The sequence below is a fragment of the Ixodes scapularis genome, unplaced genomic scaffold, assembly GCF_016920785.2.
Source record: "Ixodes scapularis isolate PalLabHiFi unplaced genomic scaffold, ASM1692078v2 PGA_scaffold5__190_contigs__length_132052651, whole genome shotgun sequence".
NCBI classification, from domain to species: domain Eukaryota; kingdom Metazoa; phylum Arthropoda; class Arachnida; order Ixodida; family Ixodidae; genus Ixodes; species Ixodes scapularis.
Window position 1 is genome coordinate 94,435,453 of NW_024609880.1, and position 27,154 is coordinate 94,462,606.

General features: G+C 45.0%; 2 protein-coding genes across 2 annotated transcripts; one reads left to right on the forward strand and one right to left on the reverse strand.

Moving 5' to 3' along the window:
* The first annotated feature begins 97 nt into the window (after positions 1–97).
* Positions 98–13,688, forward strand: LOC8024122 (ras-related protein M-Ras). Its single transcript, XM_042293816.1, has 4 exons — positions 98–678; positions 3,758–4,011; positions 6,982–7,061; positions 11,561–13,688. Exons 1-4 carry the CDS (start codon positions 486–488, stop codon positions 11,631–11,633), a joined length of 600 nt encoding a protein of 199 aa, XP_042149750.1. The 5' UTR covers positions 98–485; the 3' UTR covers positions 11,634–13,688.
* LOC8024123 (protein disulfide-isomerase A4) lies at positions 13,677–27,012 on the reverse strand. Its single transcript, XM_029977530.4, has 11 exons — positions 26,461–27,012; positions 25,919–26,309; positions 25,601–25,806; positions 24,986–25,124; positions 21,116–21,315; positions 20,375–20,530; positions 19,808–19,956; positions 19,573–19,729; positions 17,577–17,816; positions 16,290–16,558; positions 13,677–14,146 (listed from the first exon to the last, which is right to left on the reverse strand). The coding sequence occupies exons 1-11, from the start codon at positions 26,537–26,539 to the stop codon at positions 13,961–13,963; spliced, it is 2,172 nt and encodes a 723-aa protein (XP_029833390.3). The 5' UTR covers positions 26,540–27,012; the 3' UTR covers positions 13,677–13,960.
* Between the last annotated feature and the right edge of the window lie 142 nt (positions 27,013–27,154).

Here is a 27,154-nt window from a genome sequence, read left to right on the forward strand (position 1 = left end):
AAATATGTATTGACTAGTTATGTATAACTTTTTTTTTCTCACACATGGTTATACAGCTCCCAAAAATTTCCAGCTTTCTGGTTTTGTTTTTTGTGCTGCGGGTCTACCTTTTTGCAAAGCCATATTTTTGTGAGCGTTTTTTCGTGCTCCGGCCAAGGCTCCAACCGCTTCTATGATGTGTTCCCAGCGTAAGCTTTTACGGTGCTTGTGTGTCGGATTTAGGTACTGAAAAACAATACCTGGTAGAACTAGGATGACTTTTTTACCCAACACGCGGATCCCCAGAAAGCTGGTGTGCCGGGCCGCCGCGGCTTGTGCAAAATGCTAGGTCTAAGCCTAATCGTTTTCGGCAGCAGTTGTTGCAGCAGTGGGACAGCCTTGGAGTTGTGCTGCCGCCGGCGCTACTCGGTTGTTTGAACGTTATGTGTTCAGACTTTAGTGCGCTTCGCCTTTCACACAAGCGGGTGGTGCAGTGATCGAGCTAGATGACGATGTCCAAACCGCCCAGCGACAACCTGACCACCTACAAGTTGGTCGTGGTGGGTGATGGAGGCGTTGGCAAGTCGGCCCTCACGATACAGTTTTTCCAGAAACTCTTCGTCACCGACTACGACCCGACCATCGAGGATTCCTACATACAACACACCGAAATCGACGGTCAATGGTGCATCCTCGACGGTACGTCTCTATCCAATCTTCGTTTGCAATCCGCTGCCTGATTTTGCCGAGCCGGTCGAGCCTTGACCCTGGCTCCCTGGGTTTTATAGCTGAGCGAACTTTGTTCCCGTTTTTGCACTCGAAAATTTACAGGTTTAGGGTATATCTAAACCAGAAAAAAAAATCGAGGAAAAATTATTTTCTTCAAATAAATTAAAAAAGTACTGCTTTGTTCCGATCAGCGTTCGAAGTCGCAGCTAAACCCCCTTTTTTTTCCTTTTTTTTTTTTTTTTAATTGCTTGTTGCACATTTCATGACAGTCGACCTGCGTTTCCAATTGTGCATAAATAGTGCTCAAGAGCGTCACACAAAGATGCAACAAATGTCAGCTTTTCGGATTTTTTTTTTTGTGTGGTTTTTGGTAAATCAAAATAAAGAGCGCCTATCATAGCTGTGCGCGTGCACTCTTCGTTGGATGGATGGATGATAACGGTCGTACTTATTGTAACGGGCGGTAGCTTGCGCCACCTAGCCTAAAAACAACAAAAACCTAATTTCCTCTTTCAAGCCAATACATTTCTCTATCACCAGGTCATAAAGATGATTGCCAGGCAAACCTTGGGGGGAATCGGTCAAAAAGAAAAAAACTCAAAATACTCCCAATTTCTTCTCCCCCCAGCGAGGGAGTCGCCAACTTTCCTCTGGTCTAACCTTGTCGGCATCACCTAACACCCGACCAGAGACTTTGGGCTGGAGCCACGCAGGAGGGAGCTTTAATTTTTCTTGGTCCCACCTGGCCCCCAGCTGTGCCAGTTGTACTCGGTTCAATTTTCCCTAGACAATCTCCGCCAGCACTCCTGTTTTATAATCCACCCTTCCATCTTCTCCAGCGAAACCGAGGGCCACCCGTACGTCTGTTGCTCCCTAGGGAATGGCAGGACTAAGCTCTTTACATTTTAGAATCAAATGCTCAGTTGACGCCGTCTTCTCCTTACATACTGCACACATTGTGTCTGTGTCTTCAAATTTGGCCCTCTATGTTTCTGTTCTTAAAAAGGGTGCAACAATTTCCAAACTTCAGTCAAAAATTTCTGAAAGTTGCCCCCTGACACTTCTGAAGTAAAAGCAGAAAACCGATTTTGCCTGTCTGTCCTAGTTTCTGGCATTCCTCAACTCTCTTCCAGTCTTCAGGGTCCCACCTAATCCCACTCCTAGTGACGTCATTCTGGGTGCCGTGTAGCTTCCCATGTGCTCTCTCGGAGGACGCTTCCTATCCCTCTCTCTGCTGACATTAGCAGGCGTTATGCTGCAGCTTAGAGCGGAGCGAGGTCACGTAAGCTTTTTGCCGTAGTTCCTTCTTTCGGCTGCCACTCGCGGCTGCAGGTGAGGGAAAAAGCTCGACTTTTGCTTTGCAATTATGCAGCAGAATCGCAAAATTTTTTAATAAAAGATGTTTTCTCTCTCCTCCGGGACACTATAAACAACATAAACATGACAAGGTGCAAATTCAACCTTACAATCGTTGCCCCCCCTCCCCCCTTAAAGGCTTCTGTCCTCACCTCAAACAGCAGAGTGCTCCTTATTGAAATATAGGATAAACCTTCCTTCTTTATTTCTTGCTTTTGTGAATATAAATTGTTAGAGCTGATTTCCTTGGCATTTTCTCCTCCCACGTCCATCTCTCTGCCTCCTTAACTGCCTTTTCCACTGAATGCAATTGCTCCACCCCATTTCAAGTCTGTGGGAATTTCGTCCTAAGCTTTTGAATCCGTTTCGTCCATCTCGTGTTCATATTCCTCGTATACAAGTATTTATCGATTTTATGCGCCCACTGCATGTTCTCTATGTCTGTTAGCCTTTGGTCAAAAATTATTTTACTCACTGCCTCTCTGCTCTCAATTGATGACCAGCCCATATTACCCTGCACTCCCTCGTTTGGAGTGTTCCCATGTGCCCCTAGAGCTATCCTGCCAACACTCCTTTGTCCTATCTCCACCGAGAGTTGTCACCGAGGATAGAAGGAGCTTTTAAAAAATAATATCTGAAAGCCTTTATTTCAAGCCTTTGTAAGTAGTGGCAAGTGGAGAGATTGTCGTTGCTTGCTGTCCTTGTGAAAATCTGCAGTATGGTACGCAAGAACCACAGCAGTATCTAAAGTTGCGCTTGTGGAGGTCTTATACTAGGGCTTCATTGATTTGTAATATGATTTGTAAAAAACTGATAGGCAGTAAGGATAGTAGCACTTCTAACATCTTGCATTGTAGGAGCTTGAAACATTGTTTGTCTTTTGATTGGTGAGTACCAGTGGGATTTCCTGGAATTATCAGGGACCGTAGATAGCCAGAGTCAAGGAAATACGTGGAAATTAGTATTTTAAACAAAATTTCATGTGCACATTCGCATTAAAATAATTTTACTGTGGCATTTTGCCATTCTTAACCTCCACCAATCTGCCAAGAATTTTGCCCGAGTGTTAACCAAAAGATGCTGTCACTTTAGCATTGAGCCTTGCTGTTTTTGATGTTGCTCGTTGTAGGTCAACAATTTCAAACCCTGAAATTTTGGCGAAATGCTTGAGGTAATCTCAACGACTGGCAAATTTAGGGTCGAAGTTGTGGTACAGCAGAGACATCTGTTGTTCTTGGACATACCTGAAGGCACACTCTCATTTTTGCTTATCGCATATGGGTGAAGGCACAAACTTTAGGAAATGCAAACATGTCTGCACTGTGTAAAATTTTTGTGAAAAAATTACAAAAGAATATTTTCTCTAATTCTTGAGGGATCCTCGGTATAAACATTTTTCTGCTATATAGTTGAGGTAGTTTGTGCAGTGTTCCAACACTGTCAAACCCAGTTGCATCGAGAGCACGTGGCTCTGTTTGGCGTAATCGCACAAGGGCATGTGCGAATGAGGCTCGACATCGAGCCATGTGCTCCCAGAACAGTGCAAGCTAAAGCACTGTGGAAGCTACACAAATTTTGACAACGTAGCACAAAACAGTTGACGCCGAGTATAGAAAAGCGGTTGCGACTCTGGCTCACATGTACTGATTGACTCTGCTTGTTGCCCTCAATTTTACGTGTGGCTCCTGCGCAGTGCTGGACACGGCCGGGCAGGAGGAGTTCAGCGCGATGCGGGAGCAGTACATGCGCAAGGGGGACGGCTTCCTGCTGGTGTACTCAGTGACGGACAAGCAGAGCTTCGACAACATGGGCCACTTCCACACCCAGATCCTGCGGGTGAAGGACCGAGATGCCTACCCCATGCTGCTTGTGGCCAACAAGGTGGACCTGGTGCACCTCAGGAGGGTCTCCGAGGACCAGGGAAGGGACCTCGCACAGCAGCTCAAGGTTTGGCGTTTGGCTAGCTGACAGGAAGCGTTGCAGGACCGGTTGTCCATCAATCTTTCACCACGTGATTACTCTCCCACCCATACTCACGCACAGGGAGTTGGGTCAGGTGATGAAGAAGGTGGATGATTGGTCCTGCAAGGACGCACCTTCCACCGCCCTGTCACTTTAGGGGTGAGAAAGAGTATGGTGAAAGTGTTTACTGCCATGCTTTATCTTATACCCTACAATCAACCATAGCTGAGGCTATGGGGTTACCAGGTCAGGGCCAGATTTATTTTTTATTTAAAGAATACTGCGGCTCACATCTGTGAGCCATAGCAGGGGTGGTTACATAATGGCATGATATGATGTACTTATGAGCACTTTCACGTGGCGGAAGCGATTGCTTCAACAAAAATATCAAGTGATGGGAGGGTGACTATTTCATTCGTCAAAGAATTCCATTCACTGATTGCCCGAGGAAAAAAAGAATATTTAAAGACATCGTGCTTAAGAGGATATTGTTTAATGGCCCTAGTATGGTTCAGTCTAGCAGATCCGCTTGATGAAAATTGTATGTATCGATCACTACTGACATTAAAGATTCCATTAATAAAAGAATATAAATTTCGCAGTCTGTCTATTTTAGCTCTAACCTCCAATGGCGGGATGTTAGCTTGCTCTAGTAAGCTCGAGGCAGACACACTATATCTGAACTTATTAAATATAAACCTTCCAGCCAGTCTTTGTACGCTTTCAAGTTTACTAATTCCTTCTGCCGTGTGCGGATACCATACTGTGTGCGCGTACTCTAGAATAGGTCGTACAATTGATTGGTAAGCAGTCTTCTTTGTTTCGTTATCCGCAAATTTTAAGGTGCGTCTTAGTGTGTATAATTTTGCCCTGGCCTTATTCGTTATGTCATCGATATGCTGGTTCCAAAGAAGTTTACTGGTTATTGTCACTCCAAGATACTTATAGTGGTCAACAAATTTAATGGGAATCGCATCTATTGAATAGCAATATTTCAAGGGATTCTTTTTCCAAGTAATTGTCATTGCAACGGTTTTATCGTTGTTTATTTTCATTTGCCATTTGTCTGACCATTCCTTAATTTTTAATAAAGCCTCATTAAGTGCTACCTGATCTTGGGGTGATTTTATTTCAGAGTAAATGACACAATCATCCGCGAATAATTTAACCGGAACTTGAACATCCTTAACGATGTCATTGATATAAATTAAAAATAAAAGTGGCCCCAGCACGGAACCCTGTGGTACCCCTGATGTTACTGGCAGAAGAGAAGAAGTCCCATCCTCAAGACATACATATTGCGATCTATTGGAGAGATAAGAGGTCATCCACGTAATTAACTGATCGTTTTTAAAAATAGCCGATAGCTTCAGAAGAAGTTTAGGATGCGATACGCGATCGAACGCCTTTGAGAGGTCAAGAAAAATTAAGTCAGTCTGCCCCCTGTCATTTATTCTATTTGCAAGTTCATGAACTAGCTCAATTAGCTGTGTACTCGTCGATAATGATTTCCTAAAACCATGTTGGAACGGGGTAAGAATATTGTGATTATCAAGATATTGAATCATATGTGAAAACATTATATGTTCTAGAAGTTTACTACACGTACTAGTTAAAGATACCGGTCTATAGTTTGATGGATTGTTTCTGTCTCCAGATTTGTGAATTGGAATAATTTTCCCAACTTTCCATTGCATTGGTAGTACACCGTAACGCAGTGACACCTTAAAGAGTATGAATAGATACTTCGAAATCCACTCTGCGTAACGTCTCAAAAACTCATTATGAATGGCATCAGCACCAGGACATTTCTTTGGGTCAACGTTATTTAATAAATGAAAAATTCCCTCCTCGGTGACTACTACGTCGATAATGCCTGGAGACGTGTCGGGGGCTATTTCAGGGAGATGTCCGTCATCCACAGTATATATCGATTCGAAAAATGTGTGGGTCAGGCTTGGGGGAAGAAATCTGTAGAGGTGACGTCGGGGGCGACATGTTCTTCATATCTATTTTGTTGGCCTATTATTTGCTATGTCACCAAGAACTAAACTTCTGGCTGGTGTATATATAAATCTTTTCATTAAAAAAAAAAAAAAAAAGTTGACCTCTCCCTCTCTCCCCCCTCCCTATCCTAAATCCGCCCCTCTACCAGGTCCGATCAGAAGCCACATAGAAACCAGGTTGTAGGGTTGTACACTGCTCCGACGATGCCCGCATCACAGCAGTGCACCACATGATTTCTTATAGCTGGTGATTGGACCGGGCGGTTGGCAGCTTGCCTTTAGTTCTTTGTATGGTGAGGCGAAGTATATGCCGATGGGTTGGTAAAAACTACTTGCTTGTTGGACCAGTGACTGTCGACCTGGCACTGTGTGATCATGCTTTTTTGCGTACTTATGCGCAGAGAGCAGGGTCGGGCGATGGAAGGCAGATGATTGATTGGCCCAGTTAGCGTAAAGCTCCCATCACCTTGTCAGCTTAGTGACTGAAAGAGTTCAGTTGTATTTGTTTATTCATTGGTGCCAAAAAAAAAAGAGGGAGGGCAGTATTTTTTTCCCCTCTCTGGTACAAGCACTGCAGCATTGCATAAGCAATGAGTGTGCATCTGTACTCAACATCCAACAAATGCAGTGAACTCATGCTGGAGTCAATTGTACTGATGAAAAATTTGCATTATTTGTCAATCCCTCCGTATGGCTATTGCACGGAAAGGAGTATTTGCTTTCTTGTACGTGTTATGGATGAGGTAGGTTTCTGGGAGTCAATTTTTCCTGTTGCAACAGTGCAGCACAGTGCTCCTGATATAAGGAAAGAGTCCAAAACTCGCCTTTAGAAGACAAAAAAAAATGTTGACTTTCGTCTAAAAACATTTTTAACGGTACAAAAATAAACTTGTACAGTACAGGGCATTTTATCCATGACTCACCAACTGTTGGTGCTCTTTTTGTGCAGATCAGCTACATTGAAACAAGTGCCAAAGATCCTCCCATCAATGTTGATGCCGCATTTCACGAGGTTGTCCGAATCATCAGGTGGGTTTCCATCTCTCTGCAGCCTCCGTATGTGTTACTGCCTGGACAGTTGGGGATTGGTCGATTTCATGTGTGTATTTTATTACATTTACACTGGAAGGCTGGTTTAGATATCGGCATTTCAGTCTGGCCGACTACCTTACAGCAGCTTATGACTGGTTATGACGAAATGGTTACTATGGCAATTACTAGGGAGTTTTAGAATAACGTACACAATTTTAGCGCATGCTAGCGCTAAATTTAGCGCTTGTATTAGCGCCCGCGACGTAAGAGAGTTTTAGAGTAGCGTTTATTCGTCGCTACGCAAAAGCCCAAGCATCTCGCGCTTGCGACGCCACCAAGATACAGTCACAATTTTTATTTCACACACGAAATGCTGTAACTTTGGAAAGAAACAAGTTTTTTTGGTCCAGAGTACCATTTTATATTTGTTTAAACACGAGAATGCGACACGAGCGGTTGACCGGTCGTGCCCGCTTGCATCGCCTCGGCAAGAGACCTTTGCCGAAAAGTGTTCGCGCGTCGCAAGCATCAAGTTGCCGGTGATCGTTGCCAAACCAAGTACAATTTTGTCTCGTATTGAAAATCGCAGTCGCGAGGATGCCGCCGACGTCACACTCACGACGCCGCCAAAGCAGCCACCGACATAATCCTGGAAGCCGCCATTTTTTGCTTAACTCTGCTTGTCTTGGCTTTAGCCAACTTCTCATCATGAATCCTACTTGGAGAAGCGCAAGGGCTCTTTGCGTACGCACTCTATTTCCGAGAAGTAGCGCATGCTAAAATTGCGCACGCAAAGCGCAAAACCTGGTTTGCGTTCGGAGCATGCGCAGTGGCGACGACGCTATTCTTTGCATGCGCAAAGCTTTAGCGTGCGCTATTCTAAAACTCCCTAATGTCCGCGCAAGGATTCAGTGTCTTGAATCTATCTTTACACGTCTGCACACATCTATTTGTGATGGTTATCCCCAAACGCTTTTAAGTCACAAGAGTGTAATTTTGTTACATAGTGAGTTCCTATGAGCGCTGCACTGTGTCGTCGCTTGGAGTCACTGCTGGAGTTAATGGGACCATGAAATTGATTTTCAGCTGGGATAAATGATTTTAGAAAGACACAAAAGAGGATACACTTACAGGGACAGAGGACAACACACACAGCTCTTTACAGGAAATAACACACACAGCTCTTTCAGAGCTGTATGTGTTGTCCTTTGTCCCTGTGTGTCCTCTTTGATGCTTTCTGTATTTCATCTCCAATGCGCTCCCTTCCACATAAATGCTTATATTGGGATTTTGTTGATCAGATATTGTTTGGTGGGCCAAAAGAAAACTAGTGTGCGAGGGTAGAAAACCAAAAAGCCCGCTTTTTGGTACGAAATTTTGAAAATGTAGAGGACTATTTCTCACCTCATTTCCTTCTAAAGTTCTCTACCTTTTCACTGTGATGCGTCTGCAGTGCCCAAGTATGTCAGCCGACCCCAACTCGCACATTGGACAGGAGCACTGTGTCACTTGGACGTATGCGCTCGTCGACAATCCGTTGTCGAGTACTTGGATTTGTGTTCACAACCAATGAGTGGCGTGACGGCACTTATCATCACTTGCAAATGACAATTGCATGGTGCGCTTTGGCTCTAAATAATATTATAGTATATACCGGCTTTTGTGAGGCAGAAATCATTGCAAAGTTTCATCTGTGTAGATAAATTGGAAAATAAATTACATGTAGTGGTTTTTACCAAGAATACACTGACATTGTTTAGGAAAACTGCCGTTAGAAAATTATTTTAATACCCAACATTTTTCTTTTCTCTAGATATGGAGCAGAATGTCCGGAGAGCGCGGGTGTGAAAACAAAATTTTTAAAAAGTAATTTATTTTATGCTAACATTGGGGGGGCTGAAAATTTCTTGCATTTTATGTTGTCGACAAAATCTTAACATCTCTTCTAAAAGACATTGACAAAGTAGTAAAAAAAAAATAAAAAAAAACACATTAATGCCACAGCTGCATTGCCCGTTAAATTTCACTTAAGAAAAACAACGAGTAAGCCTTGCCTTTTGTCCAATTACCAAACAATAGTTTTCCTAAAGTGAAATTTGTGCCAAAAAGCCGAATGGAGAAAAGCGTGTTCAAGGTGCTCAAACCTCTACCTTATCTTTAGCATCAATGAACCTCAAATAATTCATAAAAAAAAAAACACCATAGAGTGTAAATAAATGAAACTTTCTGGGAACACTCTCTACATGTTGGTGGATGGAAATATACCATTTTTCAATGTCAACTTTTTTTGCCAGAATTCTTTTTTTTCTGGGTAGTGTCCCCCCTTAAAAAGCGTGGTGGAAGCTTGGCATCATCGCATCAGGTGAAATACTATGTCACGACCACATGAATTCTCATATCGATCTTGAGTTGAGGAGGAAAGCTAAAGGGGAAGAAGTTGGAAAATAATTTCATGGGCCCTTTAAGTTAACTACAGTCTCTGTTTGGGTATGCTTTTCTTCCCCTTGTGGTTGCCTTTATGTCTATAAAAATTGTGTAGCAAATTGCTGGGCAATTGTGCAGTTGCGTTCCACGTGAAAGGTTCTGGTATCGCTCCGGAACGCTGCCGAGCCCGGAGCGGTTGCTCACGGCGCTTTTCATCGGATAACTTAACACGTGGCATATGAACTTTATTGCAGTTCCTGGGATGAAGATGCTGGCTCTAGTCAGGTTTTAAAGCGTGGTGGTTTTCCAGTACCTCCCATATGCACCGGAATCTGGGGATCAGTGTTGATCACGTGACCTTTCTGCCAGCCAGTCGGCATTGAGCTTCGTGGTCCGATTTTTTTGGCTTCACTAAATCTGGCGACGCACCCCTAAGAGCCAAAGAATGTTTTGCCTTAAAATGCTGGGACTTCGTAGGCTGCAAACCATGTTTTAGCTTGTAGGAAATCGCGTACCGCCGCCGATTCGCCATTTCCCACGTGGTCCGTCAACAAACCGAGTCCAGCCTGGTTCTTTCACGGGAGCGGGATTCCGCTCCCCGTTTATTCATACAATAAAATACAACTCTACAAAACACTTAATCTAAACTACAAATACACGTGACATTACACAGATATTTACAAACGCACGTTAAGACCAACACCAAACACAAAGAAGGCCCTTAGGCCTCGCGTCCCGCGATAGCCTAGATCCGGTCGCCACCCACTTGCCTGCCAGTGCCTGCGTCTCGGTCTCGCCCGAAGTTCTTAGAGGCCTCTCGCCCCCTGCCCCACCGAGTATCTATCGATGGGCGAGGAGGTTTCTCCTCGCCTGCCACGGGGGCGCCTGCAGCGCCCTCCAGTGGCTAGGAGAGAAAGCGGCGCGTCGGGAGCCGAATTCGAGATCCCGATCGACCCCGCGGCAACACGACCATGTGATCGTGTCGCGGCCAAGATTGGCCGAATGGTTTGATGGGCGCCCTCGTGAATTCACGGTGCGCCATAAGCTTAGCTGTAGAGTTGTCATAATTTGAATTGTTTATTGCGACATTGTCTTAGTGTTATTTGGGGTTTGGGAAACCACCAATGATTCTGCAACCCAGCCTCAAAGTCTTTGATGTCGGCCCGTAAATGTCTTATTCATTTCTATATAGTCTATGGTATTATTTATGTGCCTTGAGCTGCTCCTGTGTCCGGACGGAAGCAGAGTAAAATTTCATGCTTACCGTTTTCAGTTGCTTCACAAACAAACGCGACACTATCATCACTGTGTTCAAAGGGCACGGCCTAGCCCCAGAATGGAGAGCTCACCTCTTGAAGTAACTGAATGTATGGGGCACGGCAATAGGATTAGGTGCCCCAAAGGTGCAAGCGAACATCGTGAAACACACCTCCGCCTTCCCCCCCCCCCCCCTTTAAACCTGTTAGGAAGAAAGGGCATGTCTCAGTGTTTGGTTGTATTTTTAAGGAGAGAAAAAGGCCACGCGTGATTGGAATTTTTTGTTTTCTGGGATCGAGAGTGAGATGGCGGTTGAGTTTGCTTTTTAAAAAGACACCCTCAAAATACCCACTAGTGCCTTTCAGCTCAACTCCCCAAAAACATTCTTTTAAGTGCCTAGATAGAACCTCATGTCACAAAATATACTTTAATCAATGAAGTTATTTAGTGCAGTAATTACAAAGCGAAGCACATTTTAATTTATGAAATATTCCGAAACATGCTTCTATTTTGAGACTTTGACCCCGGATCAGGATTGTGTTCTAAATTTGCTCACACGAGTTTTGCAACTTAAATTATTGCCCAAAATAAAGATAGGTGAATTTTGTGGCATACGTAACTTATCTAAACACCGCAAAAAAATATTGTTTTGGTAAGGGGAAGGCTTCCTTTACCCCCCCCCCCCCCCCCCCCCCCCATTTTTTAATGGGCTCACCTTTAAAAAAGACGAGGGTGTTTAGAAATGTTTCTTTTAAAAAGCCTGCATACTTCCCCTATGTGACATCTCCTTATCTGCCCCCTTGTGGACGTTGCAGGAACCAGCCTCCGCCGGTGGACCAGAAGCGCCGGAGGAAGTGGTGGAAGAATTCCCGTTGCGCTGTACTGTGACCGACGCCACTGCTGCAGGGTCGATAGCTCTCCCCCTCTTTTCCTCTCCCTCTTTGCCCTCCCCGTCTATATTGAGTGTTAGCAAGGACACCTCGGAGGGGCTTGCAGGGCGTTCGCGAGCGCACATGCGAGCGTGTTGTAGTGGCCGGGAAGGTATCTGTGGGTGCGGACACCGCTGCGCCGGATGCGTTCCTAAAGGGATCTCTCGAAACGTGTGCGTGCGTGTTTGTACTTGTTGCGTGTGTGTGTGTGCGCGTGTTTGTGGATAGGGCTGAGACAAGCTTTTTAGGGCCAGCATATTTTTCCTTTTTGGAGAAAATAATCGGTGTGTGGTTTCTCTTCCCTCAATTTATTTATTGGTAGACGGTAGAGCCACTGAATAGGTGACGCCTAGAGTACCGGCACTCCATTTCCCAGTTGTCCCGTGGGCACAATAATTTTGTTGCTCGGTACAGAGCAGGCGATATTGGAAGTCACGATTTGAAGATTCGACTTCCTGAACTTTACATGCAGCAAGGAAAGGCTTAGGCGGTATCATTTTTCTAGTGTTGTACGAATATTCAAATTTTCTGATAGTAGTTTCGAATAATAAGCTATTCAATATTCGCTTCGAGATGGACTGCGACATTCGTGCTTTTTCGAAGTGTTGATCGCGGCAAGCTAACCCCGTTGAGTGCGCTTCTTACCGAGCACATCTGCACTGCGGGGAAGAAATACCTGCAGAGCTTGGGGGCTCCGAGGGGATTGCTTCCCCACAGTGCTCCGGGGCTTTGTGAGAAGCGCACTCAACGGGGCTAAACTGCCGAAATTATGCAAGAGCATGCTCTAGGCAGTGATGTCTTGATATCCTGTGCTCGTCATTCATGCTTGTGTATTTTTGTTTTTTTTTGTCAGATTTGAACAAAGAATATTTGCACATACCAAGCAGATTTATAAATCGCCTCAATTAGGATGGCTGTCACAATTTTGTCGTTTACATGGCATAGTTAATAAATATAGCTATATAAAAATTAACTGAGCTTAGGAGAGGACAAGTGCAAGCTTGTGAACAACCTGCTCAAGTTCGGGTGAATTTTCGTTTAAACACAGGGCAGAGTAGTTCAGACACTCGAGAAATTATTATATTCAATTAGAAAATAATTGTCCAAAACCACTGTTTTCTACTAGCTCAAAATGAACTATTCGTGCATGACTACATTTTTCTCTACCGCAGACGGTTTTATCAATTTTAGACCACGGAAAACCCTTTTCCGCTATTTCAGATAAAGCTTTAGATAGCTGGAAAAAACAATTTTAACCACCAAGATGGCCGACATGTCGCTGCTCTGAAGCGTAGCTTGTTAAGTGGCTCTAGTATAGAGAAATACCAGACTTCCTTACCTCTGGTGCTTTTTCTTTTTTTTTAATTTTTCTAATAAGTAGAGGAGGTTATATGGAGCTTCGTAGCCTCCCCGAAAAGTTGCAGTTTCTGTGTGAGGAAAAGCAGTCATCTAGGATCTCTGGAGAGCCAAGGGCTTAAGTTGCAGCTCTAGGAAACAGGCCTTGCGTTTGGGGTCCATAATTAATGTCATTGTTCCTCAAGACGTTTTCTTGCAGAGTCTACAGCAGCTCATCTTTTACAGTCAGTGAGGTACCATTCCATTTTTGCATTAAGGCAGCTGTTTTTTTTTTTTTTGTTGTTTCTTTTAAGTGTGAGTGTTGTGAGTGAATGTGCATATATACATATAAACACTAAATGTGGTCTTTACAAGGCTTTGTACATCATTTGTTTCTGGTCACGCTGAGCTAATTTATTGCGAACCGAAAGTGTAGCTTTTAAAACCGAGGCACCCGAGCATCGACTGCGTTTTAAAGTTGTTCTCCGCGGCCTGTTCCTTTGTCACCGAGGTTTTAGTCCTATTAATATATTGGGTAGAGAGTGCTGGGATGTCGATTGCCCTTCAAAGAGGAAGCATGTGTTTCATTTGAGCGGGATGTGTTTGTATTTCCTAAATGCCCCCGTCCACCCTTCCTCTCTCTGAAAATGAATAAAGGGTGGTCGTGTTTGAAACAAAATAAGCTCTTTATTGGGCACATGCTCGTGCACACATGCACACACACACACACTTCACTGCTTCCCTTTTAGGAAGTCAGTTTTGCACGATTGCGAGAAAATGCAACACTAAGGACCCCTACATTAACACTTGGGTGAAGATGTCACAAAACACTATAGAGATAAAACAAGATTTCGGGCACATGTGAGAATGAGGATAGTGACTGAAAAAAATGCACACCTGTTGGTGACTAGCGTCTGGTGAGTGGATGATTTGGAGGGGGCGATGGGCAAGCTAGAGTTCATCCTTGGCCGATGTGGCCGCTTCTTCGGGTTTGAGCTTGAACTTCTCTGGCAGTGGTGTGCTGAGGTTCTCCTTGACAAACTTGATGAGGGCAAAGGCCTTTCGGATGCCGCTGAACGGCCTCGGGTGCTGCTTGTCCACCGCCGAAACAAAGAAAATGGCTGGGTAGTCGTCCATCTGCAACAAACGTGGAACTGCCTAAGTTTGATGGTTGTCTTTAGTTGGGCTCCAGCCACAGAACAAAACTGCTCTCAAGAGGCGTGTGGAGAGGTGGATATAGAGAGAGTTTGGCCATTTGTTGGGAAGCAAATAAGGAGGCACCATTGGCCGAAAGCGAGCTGGGCGTATTCCAGGGCGTCTTCACAAATTTTGAATGCGTCCAGCCAGAAGCCACGAATAAAATCCTGGCAGTAGTCGCGAGAAACAAAATTAAAAATTCCGAGGACAGCTAAGCACTTCTTATGAGTTGTGAATGCAAAAGCATGAATGTAGTTCTTCTGCTCCCTTAGTTGGTTTGCGGTGTACTGGTGTGGATGGCCATGTTTCGCTACTGCCGGGGTTGCGGCCAGCGATGACATAGATGCCTCAGGCACCGGCATGTTCCTCGGCGCCAAGATGAGCAGAAGCGCCCGCCTGCCCCCAGCAACGCCTGACACGGGAGCGGCAGCCGAGCGCGCGCTCTTGTGATTATGCCGCCAATGGCTACCTAGGAGCCGTTTTGCTCAGCCAATGAAAGAATGGGCATTTGTTTCGCGGTTAGAGACGCCGCCGGCTTTGCTCCATGGGATAGTTAATGCTTTCGCGTTAATACGTGAGTCGGAGTAATTCTCTGTGACTGAAAATATGGTGCTGGTGATGCTTCCATCACCGCCATGCAACATCATGGTGGAAGATATATAAAGATATAAAAAGCGTGCGTGACTAGCAGAACAATTGACGTAATCTGTACGCCAGGTGCTGAGGGCCAGGAATCTGCCATCCAAGCGGTCAGACTCCATCCGAGCAAAACAGAGTCTCAGCGGTACATTTCTTTCCTACATTCCTTTGCATGATAATAATCTAAACACTGCATGCACCATATTTTCAACCATGAGGAGTTATTACCATTTAACTCTTACGCACTTATCAAAACCGTTTCTTGCTACCACCGCTTGGGGATTATTTCTGGCTTTTGGTTGGACAAGCGAGCATGTCAGGCCCTCGTTTTGTGTCTGGTGCACGCCCTGGTTCTGCCCGCTCCTCCCATTGACCAGACTATATATACGGCTGTGATGCTAGCGGCTCTGCCCCTTATAATGGATGGTAGCTTGTGCCACCTAGCATAGAAACCAAAAGTGTGATTCACCCCCTTGCCTTTCTAAGCCAATTTGCTCCCACATTGCATTTTTCTATCACCATGCAGTGTGGAATATCGCCAGGATGACCTTTGGGGGTTGGGCTCGTGCCGCCTTTCCCCGATGAGGGAGTCTCCAATTTTTCTCTGGTCAAAGCTAGTCACCATCACCTCAACACTGGGCCCATTGGGAGACAGGGTTGAAACTTTGGCTGTAGTCACGCGGGAGGGAGTTCAGACTTTCCTCTGTCCCGTCCGTCCCCAGCTGTGGTCGTTAGTTTTAATTCATTCCATTTTCCCTAGATAATTTTCACCAATCCAACTTACTTTCTTTGACTAATCTTTTCTTTCTATATTATAATACTTTCGTATGGGGTCATGGTTGCCAGATGTCGCGGTTTTTTCAGAGGGCAGTTTACGTCCCTCATTGAGCGAAATGGCGGGGCCGTTCTCCTTAAATCAAACCTACCATAGAATACTGAGCATGTGCCCATGCTCTAGTAAATGCCCACCCTCTACTTCTGTAACAGTAGAAAAATAAGCAAGTGACACATCAAATGCCCATCCCGACTTCCAACCCCACCTATACTTTGTTTCACCTCACGATAGACCGCAGCAAATGCTACAAGCAAATCCAGCACGGTGAAACATATTAAGTGACTACAAGCCCTTCCCAAGGTCATGCGATGCTCGCAAAGCATTGGGTTGCCTTCAGTGGTTTGTAGCGTCCACTGTAGTTAATTGTAAAATGAAACGGAGTATAGACGAGCTCGGAACAGAGTATAGGTGGGCTCGGAGCCTTGTTATCTATGGTTGGTCACAGGCTAAGAATGCATCAGCATCGAGCATGTGCTTGTTGCCTTTTACCAAGCTTCGACTGCAAGTGCCACAAAGTGCTATCGAAGGCAGAAGGCTTGCACTGGAGGCATTCTCAACCTGTCGCCGACTATGGGAAATGGTGGCTTGCATCGCCACAAGTCGTGGCACCTTGTAAGTGGTCGGGTAGTCGTTGAGGGTGGCGTCTATGATGGCCGCCTGGAATGCCCCGGGCACCATCCACTCCATCCGGAGGGCCGTCTGGGCCACCTCCTCAGCAATCTCGTTGCACATGTGGCAGTCTGGGCTGCGGAACATGATGAGCGTGTCCTTGTCCGACGACGTGATGAGCGAGTGGAACGTGGAGCCGACCACCGTCAGCACCCTGGGGTTCTGCTTTTTCGGCGGAAGCTCGGACCGGATGTGCTGCTTCAGCTTGCCTGCAACATCGAGCACGGTGGGCCGTCTGAGCATTGTCCAAAAAGGCTGTGCAACGAATGAATGGGAACGTTCCGTATGCTGCTTTTTGCTCCTGCAGCGTCTACCATATGACGCTGCGGAGAGTGAGAGAGACTAGCGTCGCTTGCCTTCCCTCACCCGTTTGCCTCTGTCGTCTGTTACGACCAATTCTATACAGCCAGTTCCCAGAGTTCCTTTTGGCACTGCACATTTAGCAAAAATGTTTCTGCAGCCTGTTGAGTTGAATGAAGTGTGGGATAAAACGTGTCTTACTGGTTTTACATAATCTTTTAGTGCAAATTTTTTTTTCTTTTTGAAACATAAATAATTTTTAAGGAAAGAGAAGTGGTGTAAAAAAAAAGAAAAGGAACAAGAGTGCAAACTGCGCTCTTGTTCTCGCTTAGGAAGGCGGTACATTATTTTATCGAGAGTTGCATGTTTCAAACGCCAAAAGCTTAGTTTCTTCCTTCAACAACCAAATCTTGCAAGAACTACTTTGTGCGGTGCATGAATAATGCGCAAAACTTTCTTTTTTTCTTGGTGTGACAACATAAGTGTTTTACCAGTCTGCAGGCCTAGATAGAAGCACTTGGGGGAGGATTGGGATTTCCCAATGCATATATCTGAAATGGAACTTTTTGTTGAAGTGAGATGGAGATTAAGCTTTTCTAGGCGGAGCTCCAGTGTAGCAGTAATTTTTTGCACCAGCTAGGAAATTAGCATGCTTCCCGATCAGGAAAGTTTTTGCTTCACTTTCCAACATTATGTGGCACTTGTAAATCAGCAACAAAGTTGTCATGCCACCACGAGCATCATCTTAGAAGAGATGATGAGTCCTTAAGCTTTACGAGAGAAGCATTGGCTTGCGAGGCACAAGTCGAGCCTGATCCAACGTTGGTCTTTAATCCGTTACCTTCACATTTTTTCTAGTGAAACACTGCAAGATGCCTTGTGCATCCAAAGACATTGTTGCAGCATGCTAGTGCACAGGCCACTCACCCTGGAGCACAGATTCTACAAAGTTGCGCAGCGTGCCACTCTTGAAGTCGTCAGTGGGGGGCATGCGGTAGCGCTCGTTCTCCGACTGGTACATGCCCGCGCTGACCTCTGCCCCGGTGTCCTCCAGCGCCAGGTGCTTGAGCTCATCCTCAAACTCCACCTCATTCGAGATGGCAAAGGTCACCCGGCCCTTGTACTGCTGGGCAACCTTCAACACCTTGTTGCGGATGTGCTGGGTGTCTGCAGGCGTCGCATTTCATGCTGGTAAGGCAACGCCGAGCCTGCCCATGGCTCTGAACAAACAGGGTGGCCTTTTTGTGCAGTTTACGGTTTCTCTCTCGACACTAATCAATGTTCGCCGCAAATCCTGTTTCCATGTGCACCACTCCCCCTTTTCCAAAGGTTCGCCTGCTGCTGTTCAAAGCACCGCAGTTTTGGAGACTGGTGTTTGGGTAACTACGGTATACCATATTTTCTGGACTATTGCAGGGAATGCACTGGGTGCAGACCAGTGGCGTAGCCAGAAAATATTTTCGGGGGGGGGGGTGTTGGAAGGTGCTGATGCAATCACACACACAATAAAAAAAAAAGAAATATATGTATATATTTATTTATTTATATATAGTAAAGTAAAATTTTAGGGGGGTGTTCTGACACCTGAACACCCCCCCCCCCCCTGGCTACGTGCCTGGTGCAGACTACCTGAGAAAAACTTATTTTTCAGTCAAAATTTTTTTTGTGGACTGTACATTGGTTGCAGACTATAGTCTGGAAAATTTGGTACTTCATAGAATACACGGGTTCTGAAGCACAGCGTCTCAATGGTGCTTTTCTAAAGAATACCGTTTCGAAGTACAGCCACTAGTGATGCTTTAAACGACGAGTAATGGCATTAGGAAAGAGAGGGACGTTCGCTTCTTCACAGGGGTTCTGGAATCAAGTTAATCTAGAAATGTTGGCTCTAACCCTTTCACTGCCAGACTTGTCTTTGGAAATCGAAAACTGCAAATGTTGGTGAGAATATTCGAAGCTGCAGGGGTTGCCATGAAGAAGTCTTAGCAAGTAGCTGAAAACCCTTTTTAATTTGTTTTCTAATGTGCCAAACCCTCGTAATGCTTTGTACCTATCATTGAGCGAGCGAAGAATGCAAGCTTCCATCATGCTTGTCTCCCACCACCAAACTTTGTTCTCAACATAGCAGTCAAATTATGACTGGATAGCATTGTATGGCGCAGTCTATACCTGGCTTGCACGTGTCGTCGGTGCATCATGCTGGTAGTCGTTCCTACTTGTTCTTGCCAAGAAAAACAAATTTGATGGCGCGAAATGTATCATCCCGAAGATGAGTGCTCGGCAGCAAGGCCAGCACAACGGCTGCTGATGCGACGTAGGTGCAAGCTACGGTGATATCCCGACAGATGCCCCACCTCCAAAAGATAACCCGCCGGTATCTTTTAGCATGATTCACTATTTGTTTTCAAGAACACCGAAAGATAGCTTACTTTTAGTAATTGCGAGGCCCTGGCGAACATTGACCTTGACAGCTAAGGTGTTACCTAGCCACGACGGGAGATAAGTGAACATTGCTGACTGGGAAGGATGATTGTCTGGCCCCCACTCTTGTGATCACAAGTTTTGCAGGTCACAGAATTTAAAACTAGCATTTTCTCAGCTCTTCATTGTCGCACTCCGAAAGTTAACTTGTCGTAAAATGCCATGCATTCGCTCATTCCACACTAAGCACCCATCCCTAAATGTAACATCTGAAAAAGTATGTGCAGTACGAATATAGATAAAATATGTGACCTAACAAGCGCCCATCCCCCACTTTATTGCGATTACCTCTAAATTTTGAATGGGCGCTTGATCGGTACTTTACGGTACTCCTTAATTTCACCCGATTTGCTTTCGACTTTTGGGTGGGCAATCCCTCGTAATATTACGGTATGTGTACAGGAGGGTGCACAATGTTCCCGTTGTGAGCCAACCGACTTACCGTCCCTGTTGTCGAAGCTGAAGTCGACGTCGTAGTACACCACCACCAGGGGGAACTTGGTGATGTATTTCCACAAGTTTTCTGCAGTGCGGTGTCCAACCAATGGGTAGAGGTGCTCGTCCACAAAGCGCACCATGTGGTCTTGGGTGGCATCGGACTGAAAATATTTGTGCGCTTGTTTGGTCAAGGTCGAGCAGCGATGCACGTCCTTGGACTCTTTAAAATGACGCCTTACCTTGCTTAACGTGAAGAACTTTTCTTCATATTGAGACAGCAACAGGTCGGGGTGCATCAGGACGAGCGAATCCAGAGGCACCTTGAAGTGCTTTGCGATGTCGTTCGAGTAGGTGTGCAAAAACAAGTGTTTCCCCCTGAGGGCATTCGCTGTAATAGCAGGAGGAATACATTTTGATGGATTATATACGTCACTCTGTAGTAACTGATTAGGTGAGAATGATAAAGCAGGGTTTCAGTTGTCCTGCCTCCAGCGCAAGCTTCCTACCTTCAGTGATGCTTCGGCGCCTTGTGAGCCTCGAGCGTGCACCGCACTCAAAGCACAGTGGAAGGCAACGCGCTTGTGCTGGAGGCCGAGCATGCGATCTAGATTCCCTGTCATTCTCGTTCTGTCAGTGACTAGATTTTAAGGTTTCAAAGCCATTTAGACTGATCAACAGATTCCAAGGTTATTATTGTCTCCCAACGAAAAAACCCGGTTTCTGGAATCTTTCAAAGGGTGTGTGGACGATCCACACTCCAAGAAAGCAGATTTGTTTTTAGCCCCGTGGACCTCTCTTGCCATTACCTGTAGCTTCGTACTCCTTGTAGAAGGGACCTTTCTTCTTGTTGAGCACGGCCAAGATCGTAGTGTCTAAGGTCCCTTGGACCTTCTTCAGCTGCTTCAGAGACGTAACCTCTTTGCTCGGGAATTCCGAGAGGTGCTTCATGTGATTCACAATGCCTGCGGAAAGAGAGCCGTCCCTTTGCGTCAATTGTTGGAAGCTAGGGTAACGATAAGTAGATTAAAAAAATATGTACTATTTCTTTCTCCATGGCAAATTTAATATATTAGTATTTAAAAATATATTACCGTTTCACTTACCACATCATCCAGGATCAATTGCACCGGACCAGCTAAGCAATATAGATTTAAATGCAGCATTCGAGAACATTAATTTTTATCTCAGCCAATACAAGACTGAAAATCACTTGAAAATGATCTAGCATTTTTTTCACTTGCAAAGTTTTCTGCTGCACTTAGCTTAATTTCCTAGACTGCTTTTTCTGTGTTCATATTTTTTTGTGGGTTTTTTACATTGTCTACCACTCGTTTTATGACTTTCAGTGGGGAGCCGCCATTTCGGTAAATAAATAGAAAATAAAATGAAATGGTTCTTCAAATACAGGTGTTGCACAAAGCTGCACTCATATCACTCACTAGTCATATTTTGTCTTTTGCCTCATGTACATGCATCTGTCCCAAGGCCTGCTAGCTGTTGTGGGTGCACATTAAAAGGTGAATGGATCAATCGATTGAAAAAGTCACCTGTTTCCTCTCGGGGCCCGTTGTAAGGAAACCTTCGGCCCTTGCGGTACACGAGGAGCGTGGGGTAGCTCTTGACCTCATGCACTTCGGCTAGGGTCTTCTCCTTGGTGGCATCCACCTTGGCCAATGGGATGCCATAGTCCTTGAGCCGGCGTGCGGCACGCTCAAACTCCGGAGACATCCGTCTGCAGTGACCGCACCTGGGCGGGTTTCATGCGTTCATGTGATAGTGCTTCTGCATGCCAGTGACTGGCACTTGGCTGAGATCTTGAACGCTAAACTCTCTAAATGCCTCTGAGAGTGCCTAAAGGGGGAGGAAACCTCTTACGAATGTGACCACTTCTAGGTTATGCTACTGACTGTGATATGGTTGCTGCACCAAAGTGCTCACCCTGCTACATTTTGCCAAAATGTGATGAATTTGTGCCAACATTGTGCCAAAACGTAATTTCCTTTTATTAATACTGAAAATATAATAGCATAGGCCCCACTACATGGCCAGATCGTTACCGTAGTCTTGTGTGAATTTTCAGAACTTTCGATTATTGTCTTAAATATATTTCTTACGCGTGTCAAAAAATAATATTTACATGAAAAAAAAAAAAAAAATTTTAAGAGCAATGAATGTGGCAAAAAATTTATTTGGAATTCTACGGTCAAGGTCCATGACGTCACGGAATGGTCCGTGACGTCCTCAACGTGACGGCGAAGTTTCCACCTCAACGTTTCCGCCCCAACGTGACGGCGAATCCGATCCACCTCTCCTCCACGTGCCCGAAATGCCAAGAGAAAAGACGAGGGGAAAGGAGGTGACTACCGACTAAATTGTGTCTCGCGCCGTCAATATTGCACTAAAAAATTAATTTTTTTTTTACTAAAATGAATTTCTTGACACGTGTGTCCCAACCAAACTGTTTAAAAAAAAAAATTTTTTTTTTTTTTCAGGGGGGTTGTTTAAACAGGATACTTCAGAACGCGTGAGGCGACACCTTTTCGCCACATGATGTGAAAGCTGTAGTCTGGCAGTCCATCTTTTGTTAGGACATCCACCAGGCTAACATCACGGCTTTCCTCCTTGCCTCTTTTGCCTTTCTTTGACGTCGCCGCTGCTCATCGGACTTGACGTCACACGCCACCTGCCAATGGTGTGCCTGTTGCCTCCTCGCATCCTTCTCTTTCCCGTTTTCGGAACTTGAAGAGCAGCGGAGGCCGGCTGACCTGGCCTAAGAGCAGCAAACAAAACCACGAAACTTCCACGAGCCACGGGAAAGGGTAAGAGGGGGGGGGGGGGGGGGTGCACATTTTTTTTTTTTTAGCCATAAACGAAATTTGAATTACTTTCAATCTATCCGAGTCAAAAGCAGTCTAACTGCACGTAAGGTAGCAGTAGCACAAGGCTACCAAACTACAGCCTCTCTTTTGATTTAAAATGTGTTCCATTTCCCTTTTTGGGAAGTACTTGTGTGACTTGTAGGGAGGCGGGTGAGTGTGTGTCTCTGGAGGGGAATAGACACGAGCCGCATTTTAACACGCTTGGAGCCGCATGCGGCTCGCGAGCCGCAGCTTGGCCAGCCCTGCTTTAGGCCTTCGTGAAGGACAAAAGTTGACGTTCGTTGACGGAGGGAAGCTTACTCCCGAGCAAAACAAATGGACAGAGGCGCGGATTGCCATTCTTTATACACATTTGCAAGAAAGGCTCCTTGCGCTGCCATTGTGAGGCACGTCATTGGGGTTGGCAAGGACAAGATGGCAGCATCTGCTGCATTGCCGACAGCCAGCGTTAGCGACACACTTACTGTGTGTCACTTACGGTGCTGTAACTTATTGTGCGTCGTGTCGGAATGCAGGAGGAGGGATCCACACAGAATCATAGCATCAGACATTGTGTGAGGGGGCATGTTTAAGGGTTGGAGCTGACTTTATGACGATAGCAGTCTCTGTTCCAGCACGTCGTGGAAGCCAGAGCTGCCACAAGCGCAGACATCATTGGTGCGGCGGCCATGCGGCTTGTGGTGTGTTCTGATAAATGCCTTGAGACTTCAGATATCTAAACAAAGATGAAAGAGCGTGTTGGTGAAAATACGGGAGTCAAAGAAAGAATAAAAACACTTAAGGACAAGGACAGACAGCACAGTTCTTTCAACTAGCAACACACATTTACTGGTGTCTCCTTCAATAGTGCTATCTTCTTCCTAACGTTTGAGATCTCAAACGTTAGGAAGAAGATAGCACTATTGAAGGAGACACCAGTAAATGTGTGTTGCTAGTTGAAAGAACTGTGCTGTCTGTCCTTGTCCTTAAGTGTTTTTATTCTTTCTTTGACTCCCGTTCAGATATCTTTATAATTACTTTTTATTTGTTACTGGTTTAGGTATTTTATTTCATTGTTTGTTCTCTTTTGTGGTCAAAAACAACACCTGTATGTTTTAAAAATCATTTTTGGTTTCTCTGCACTCAATGGTGTATGCTTCAGCAAGATACGCTTAGCCACATTGTATGACAAGCAGCGAACGTCCTGGCCGGAGAGTTGGTCCGCCTCACCTCGGCGCACAGTTTGAGGTTAAGCGGGGACCCCGCTTGCAATGGTGTATATCGCGGAGAAATTTTGCTTCATGCGTTCTTGAAGTGTCCTGTTTGGAGAGCCCTTTAGATAGCACTGTTGAGGGTGCTTCTCACCGTGCACTTGTGCCCGGCAGTGAAGCAAGAACCACAGAGTAGGCAGCAGGCATCCTGATTTTTTGTATCTTACTTCACCACAGTGCAGCCACGTGCTAAGGGGAAAGCACTCCTCCAGAGCAAGGTGTTGCACACACAAATGTTATATATATATAGTATATATATGAACTGGGCAAATGGTGATGTAACATTTCTACCTTGCAGTAAACGATTAATACTGAAACTGCAGCTAATATATATGATTGACTGCAATATTCTGATGACTTTTTGTTCGAGTTTGCTAGTATACCTGTGTATTGCGGGGGGATTTATATAAACTTCTCTATAAACTTATTTTTTTTTATGGTAACTCTCTGCTTTGGTTATTACCTTTACATAGACTCCATGTGTGTGATGATGGCACAGTGAAGAGAATGAATTAAAGCTCAGTTAGCTAGAGGAGGGGATAGGAATTTGGGAATAACCTTAATGAGTTCGACTGGATTGTTTCTAAAGAAAGATTAACTTGGTTGCTCAATATAATTCTGTTCTAACCTGACTTCCGTGGAATATACTATGTAATTTACCTTTGGCTACCTAAAATAACCATTCACAACAGTTTATACTGTGCTTCATCTTTCAGTACATTGTTGCCGTGCCTGATACTTCTACATGCAGCAGCTAGTTCTTCGTTTGAGGGAGTGAAACCTGTTGTGCAACTGATGCTAACAAAAAGCTGTACAGAAGAGGGAAGGCAAAGTAGTCAATGTTTTTTTATGGACAAGCCAACAGATGCATCTTGACATATGATATTTGCTGTGGTAGTAATGAAAATAAAGTGTACATCTATGACAAAGACCGATCACGTCACCGTATTGATGTCACCAGCTCTTGGTAATGCAATTTGGCCGGGGCCATAGTATTATTATGGGTACATGATCAGATTTTACACATCATTATGACACATACCATACAGTATTATATATTTCATTCTGCTTTCCAGCATGTAAATACAGACCAAACAGCCTTGTTGTTTTTGTTGTTGGGTGTCTTGCATCTTTATTTTTAAGCTTGCATGCCGTGCTCGGGGTTGTGAAAAAGGATTCACCTTTGCCTTTTTCTTTTATCACTCTTGATAAAGTCGAATTTAGAATTACAATATTAAATATGTTCACATGTAAAACAAAGAGGTTTTCAGGAGAAAAGTAAACTTGCCATGGAGCATAGAAGTAAACCAGTATAATCTTGGCAGCGTTGATGGTTGGGGTAAAGGTCTCGGTTGTGAGCTGAATCGTGGCTTCTGGTGGCGCCTTCCATGTTGGGTCGGTTCTCTCCGACACATAGTCTACAAGCCCTGCAAGAATCACAGGCTTGATCAGAGACACACCTTGGAGACATCCATTGACAAAGACCGATCTGAGGCATTACACATTAATATATATATATATAAAAAAAGGTTGACGTGACATATAACTGAGATGTGCATACCTTCTGGGTATTATTTAAGCTAGACGCTTTAACTTGAACAAAATAACTTGAATTTTTTTCAGTTAGGTTGAAGAAGGCTTCGTTACCTAGCTTAGTTTTGGGTTGGACTAAGTATATGTGCTTGGCATGTGCCATAATGGTGAAATCTGCAAAAGTGCACTTTTAGGCAAAAAGCACATGTGCTTTCCACGTAAAACTACTTTACTGTTTCGTGAGGTTTACCCTGTTGTGAGAATAGCTATTCTGCAACATGTTGAAGCGTTGTTTCTTGACGGATAGCCGGCACAAAGAATGGTCTCTCTTTTTATCTTCAAGCAGAAAAAAAAGAAAAAGAATGCTGACCTTCGGCAGAGAAGGTTCCCTCGTACTCCGTCATCTTGCCCCTGTGAGAGATGAACAGGGTTGGGTACTTGTTGACATCAAAGCGGTTCGACAGGGCCTGTTGGACGGTGGTGTCTATCTTGGCCAGCAACACTTGGGGCTTCTTCTCCCGCAGGATGGTGGCAGCCCTGGCGTACTCGGGAGCCATATTTTTACAATGCACACACCTGCAAGGAGAAAAGTGATATTCCATGGGTGTTTCGACCTTTCATCTCACCCTGTGACTGATGCTGGATTTTTAGTTTGTTTTGTTTTCCACTGACTCGCGTATGCACTTACCATGGCGCGTAGAAGTTGAGCAGCATGAACCGTGTGTTGTTGACGGCTTGGTCAAAGTTGTCATTATTGAGCACGAACACGCCTTCGTCTTGTTTAATATTCATCTTCACCAAGTCGATATCGGTAAAGGTAGGGTCGTTGTCGATGGCGATAACCTTAGATTCCTCCTTTTCCTCCGCCATGTCTTCGGCATCCTTCTCCGTCTTCTCGTCTTCGTCGGACTCATCCTCGACGGTCTCGTCATCATGCTCTGCCGAGCGATCCGAGTCAGCTTCTGGAGTCGTGCCGGCAGATTCGTTGGACTTCTCGCAGGTTGTCGCGTCGCACGTAGAACTTTCCACTTCAGCGTCCAAACTCGCGTGTTTCAGGTTGACATCGGCCCTCGATGTCTCTGGAGAGAGAAATCTCAAAAGGATCAGGACCATGAGGTCTAACAGTGAAGTAAAACGCAACAAAAATAAAATGAAAAAAAAAATTTTTTTTTTTTATTGATATGTTTAAGCCCAATAGCGTCGAATAACTGTGGTGTGTTGGACACTAACCTTGAGCCGCCGGGTCCAAATCTCCCAGAACGCGATCGTAGAGCAAACAGCACAGGATGAGTACCAGGACGGCCTTCATGATGGCTCCAGTCTAGGTTCTGATCGCTCCGGCTGACCCAGAAGCTTCACAATCAAATTCGGATCAAAAGGTCCACGTATGACGGCCTTATTGGTCCAGCATGTCAGGCGCGAGCGCATAACAGACGCTTACTGACATTTGAAAAGACCGTGCGGTGTATGCTTCGTTTCACCTTATGTGCGAGAGAAGGCAAAGCTGGAAGCGCGAGCACGGAAGCTCCGTGCGTTCAGGCTTTCCTCGAGCGCGCAAACTGGGGAGAAACGCACAAAGCGCTGGTCTCGTGCTTCTAGCTTTGGCTTCGTTCGCAGATAAATTGAAATGAAGTATAGAACAATAATGGCCCACTTCCATCAAAGGTCGTGCTTCCAACGTCGTCGTCATCGTTGTCCACGCGTAAGTGGTTTCGGTTGTCATTTCTGGTTTCGGTTTCGGTTGTAGTAAAAAAGAATAGAAATTGTGCGTGTGGAGAACACATGTTTTCTAATTACTTGATTTTAAGCAATAAAAAATAACATAACAACAGAAGTTTGTATAAAAAAACATATTTTTAAATGCTCCAGCTTTATAATATGAATTCTAATACCACTATACCTAGGGAGCGCTAACCACGCCACC

Bases quoted from the DNA above. Each gene is read 5' to 3' on its own strand.
- LOC8024122 (XM_042293816.1), top strand. From the start codon at position 486: ATGACGATGTCCAAACCGCCCAGCGACAACCTGACCACCTACAAGTTG. The intron at 679-3,757 runs GTACGTCTCTAT...GCTCCTGCGCAG, and splicing joins TCAATGGTGCATCCTCGACG to TGCTGGACACGGCCGGGCAG. The intron at 4,012-6,981 runs GTTTGGCGTTTG...CTTTTTGTGCAG, and splicing joins ACCTCGCACAGCAGCTCAAG to ATCAGCTACATTGAAACAAG.
- LOC8024123 (XM_029977530.4), bottom strand. From the start codon at position 26,539: ATGAAGGCCGTCCTGGTACTCATCCTGTGCTGTTTGCTCTACGATCGC. The intron at 25,807-25,918 runs GTAAGTGCATAC...TTCTCCTTGCAG, and splicing joins CTCAACTTCTACGCGCCATG to GTGTGTGCATTGTAAAAATA. The intron at 16,559-17,576 runs GTGAGTGGCCTG...TCGATGTTGCAG, and splicing joins TGTAGAATCTGTGCTCCAGG to GCAAGCTGAAGCAGCACATC.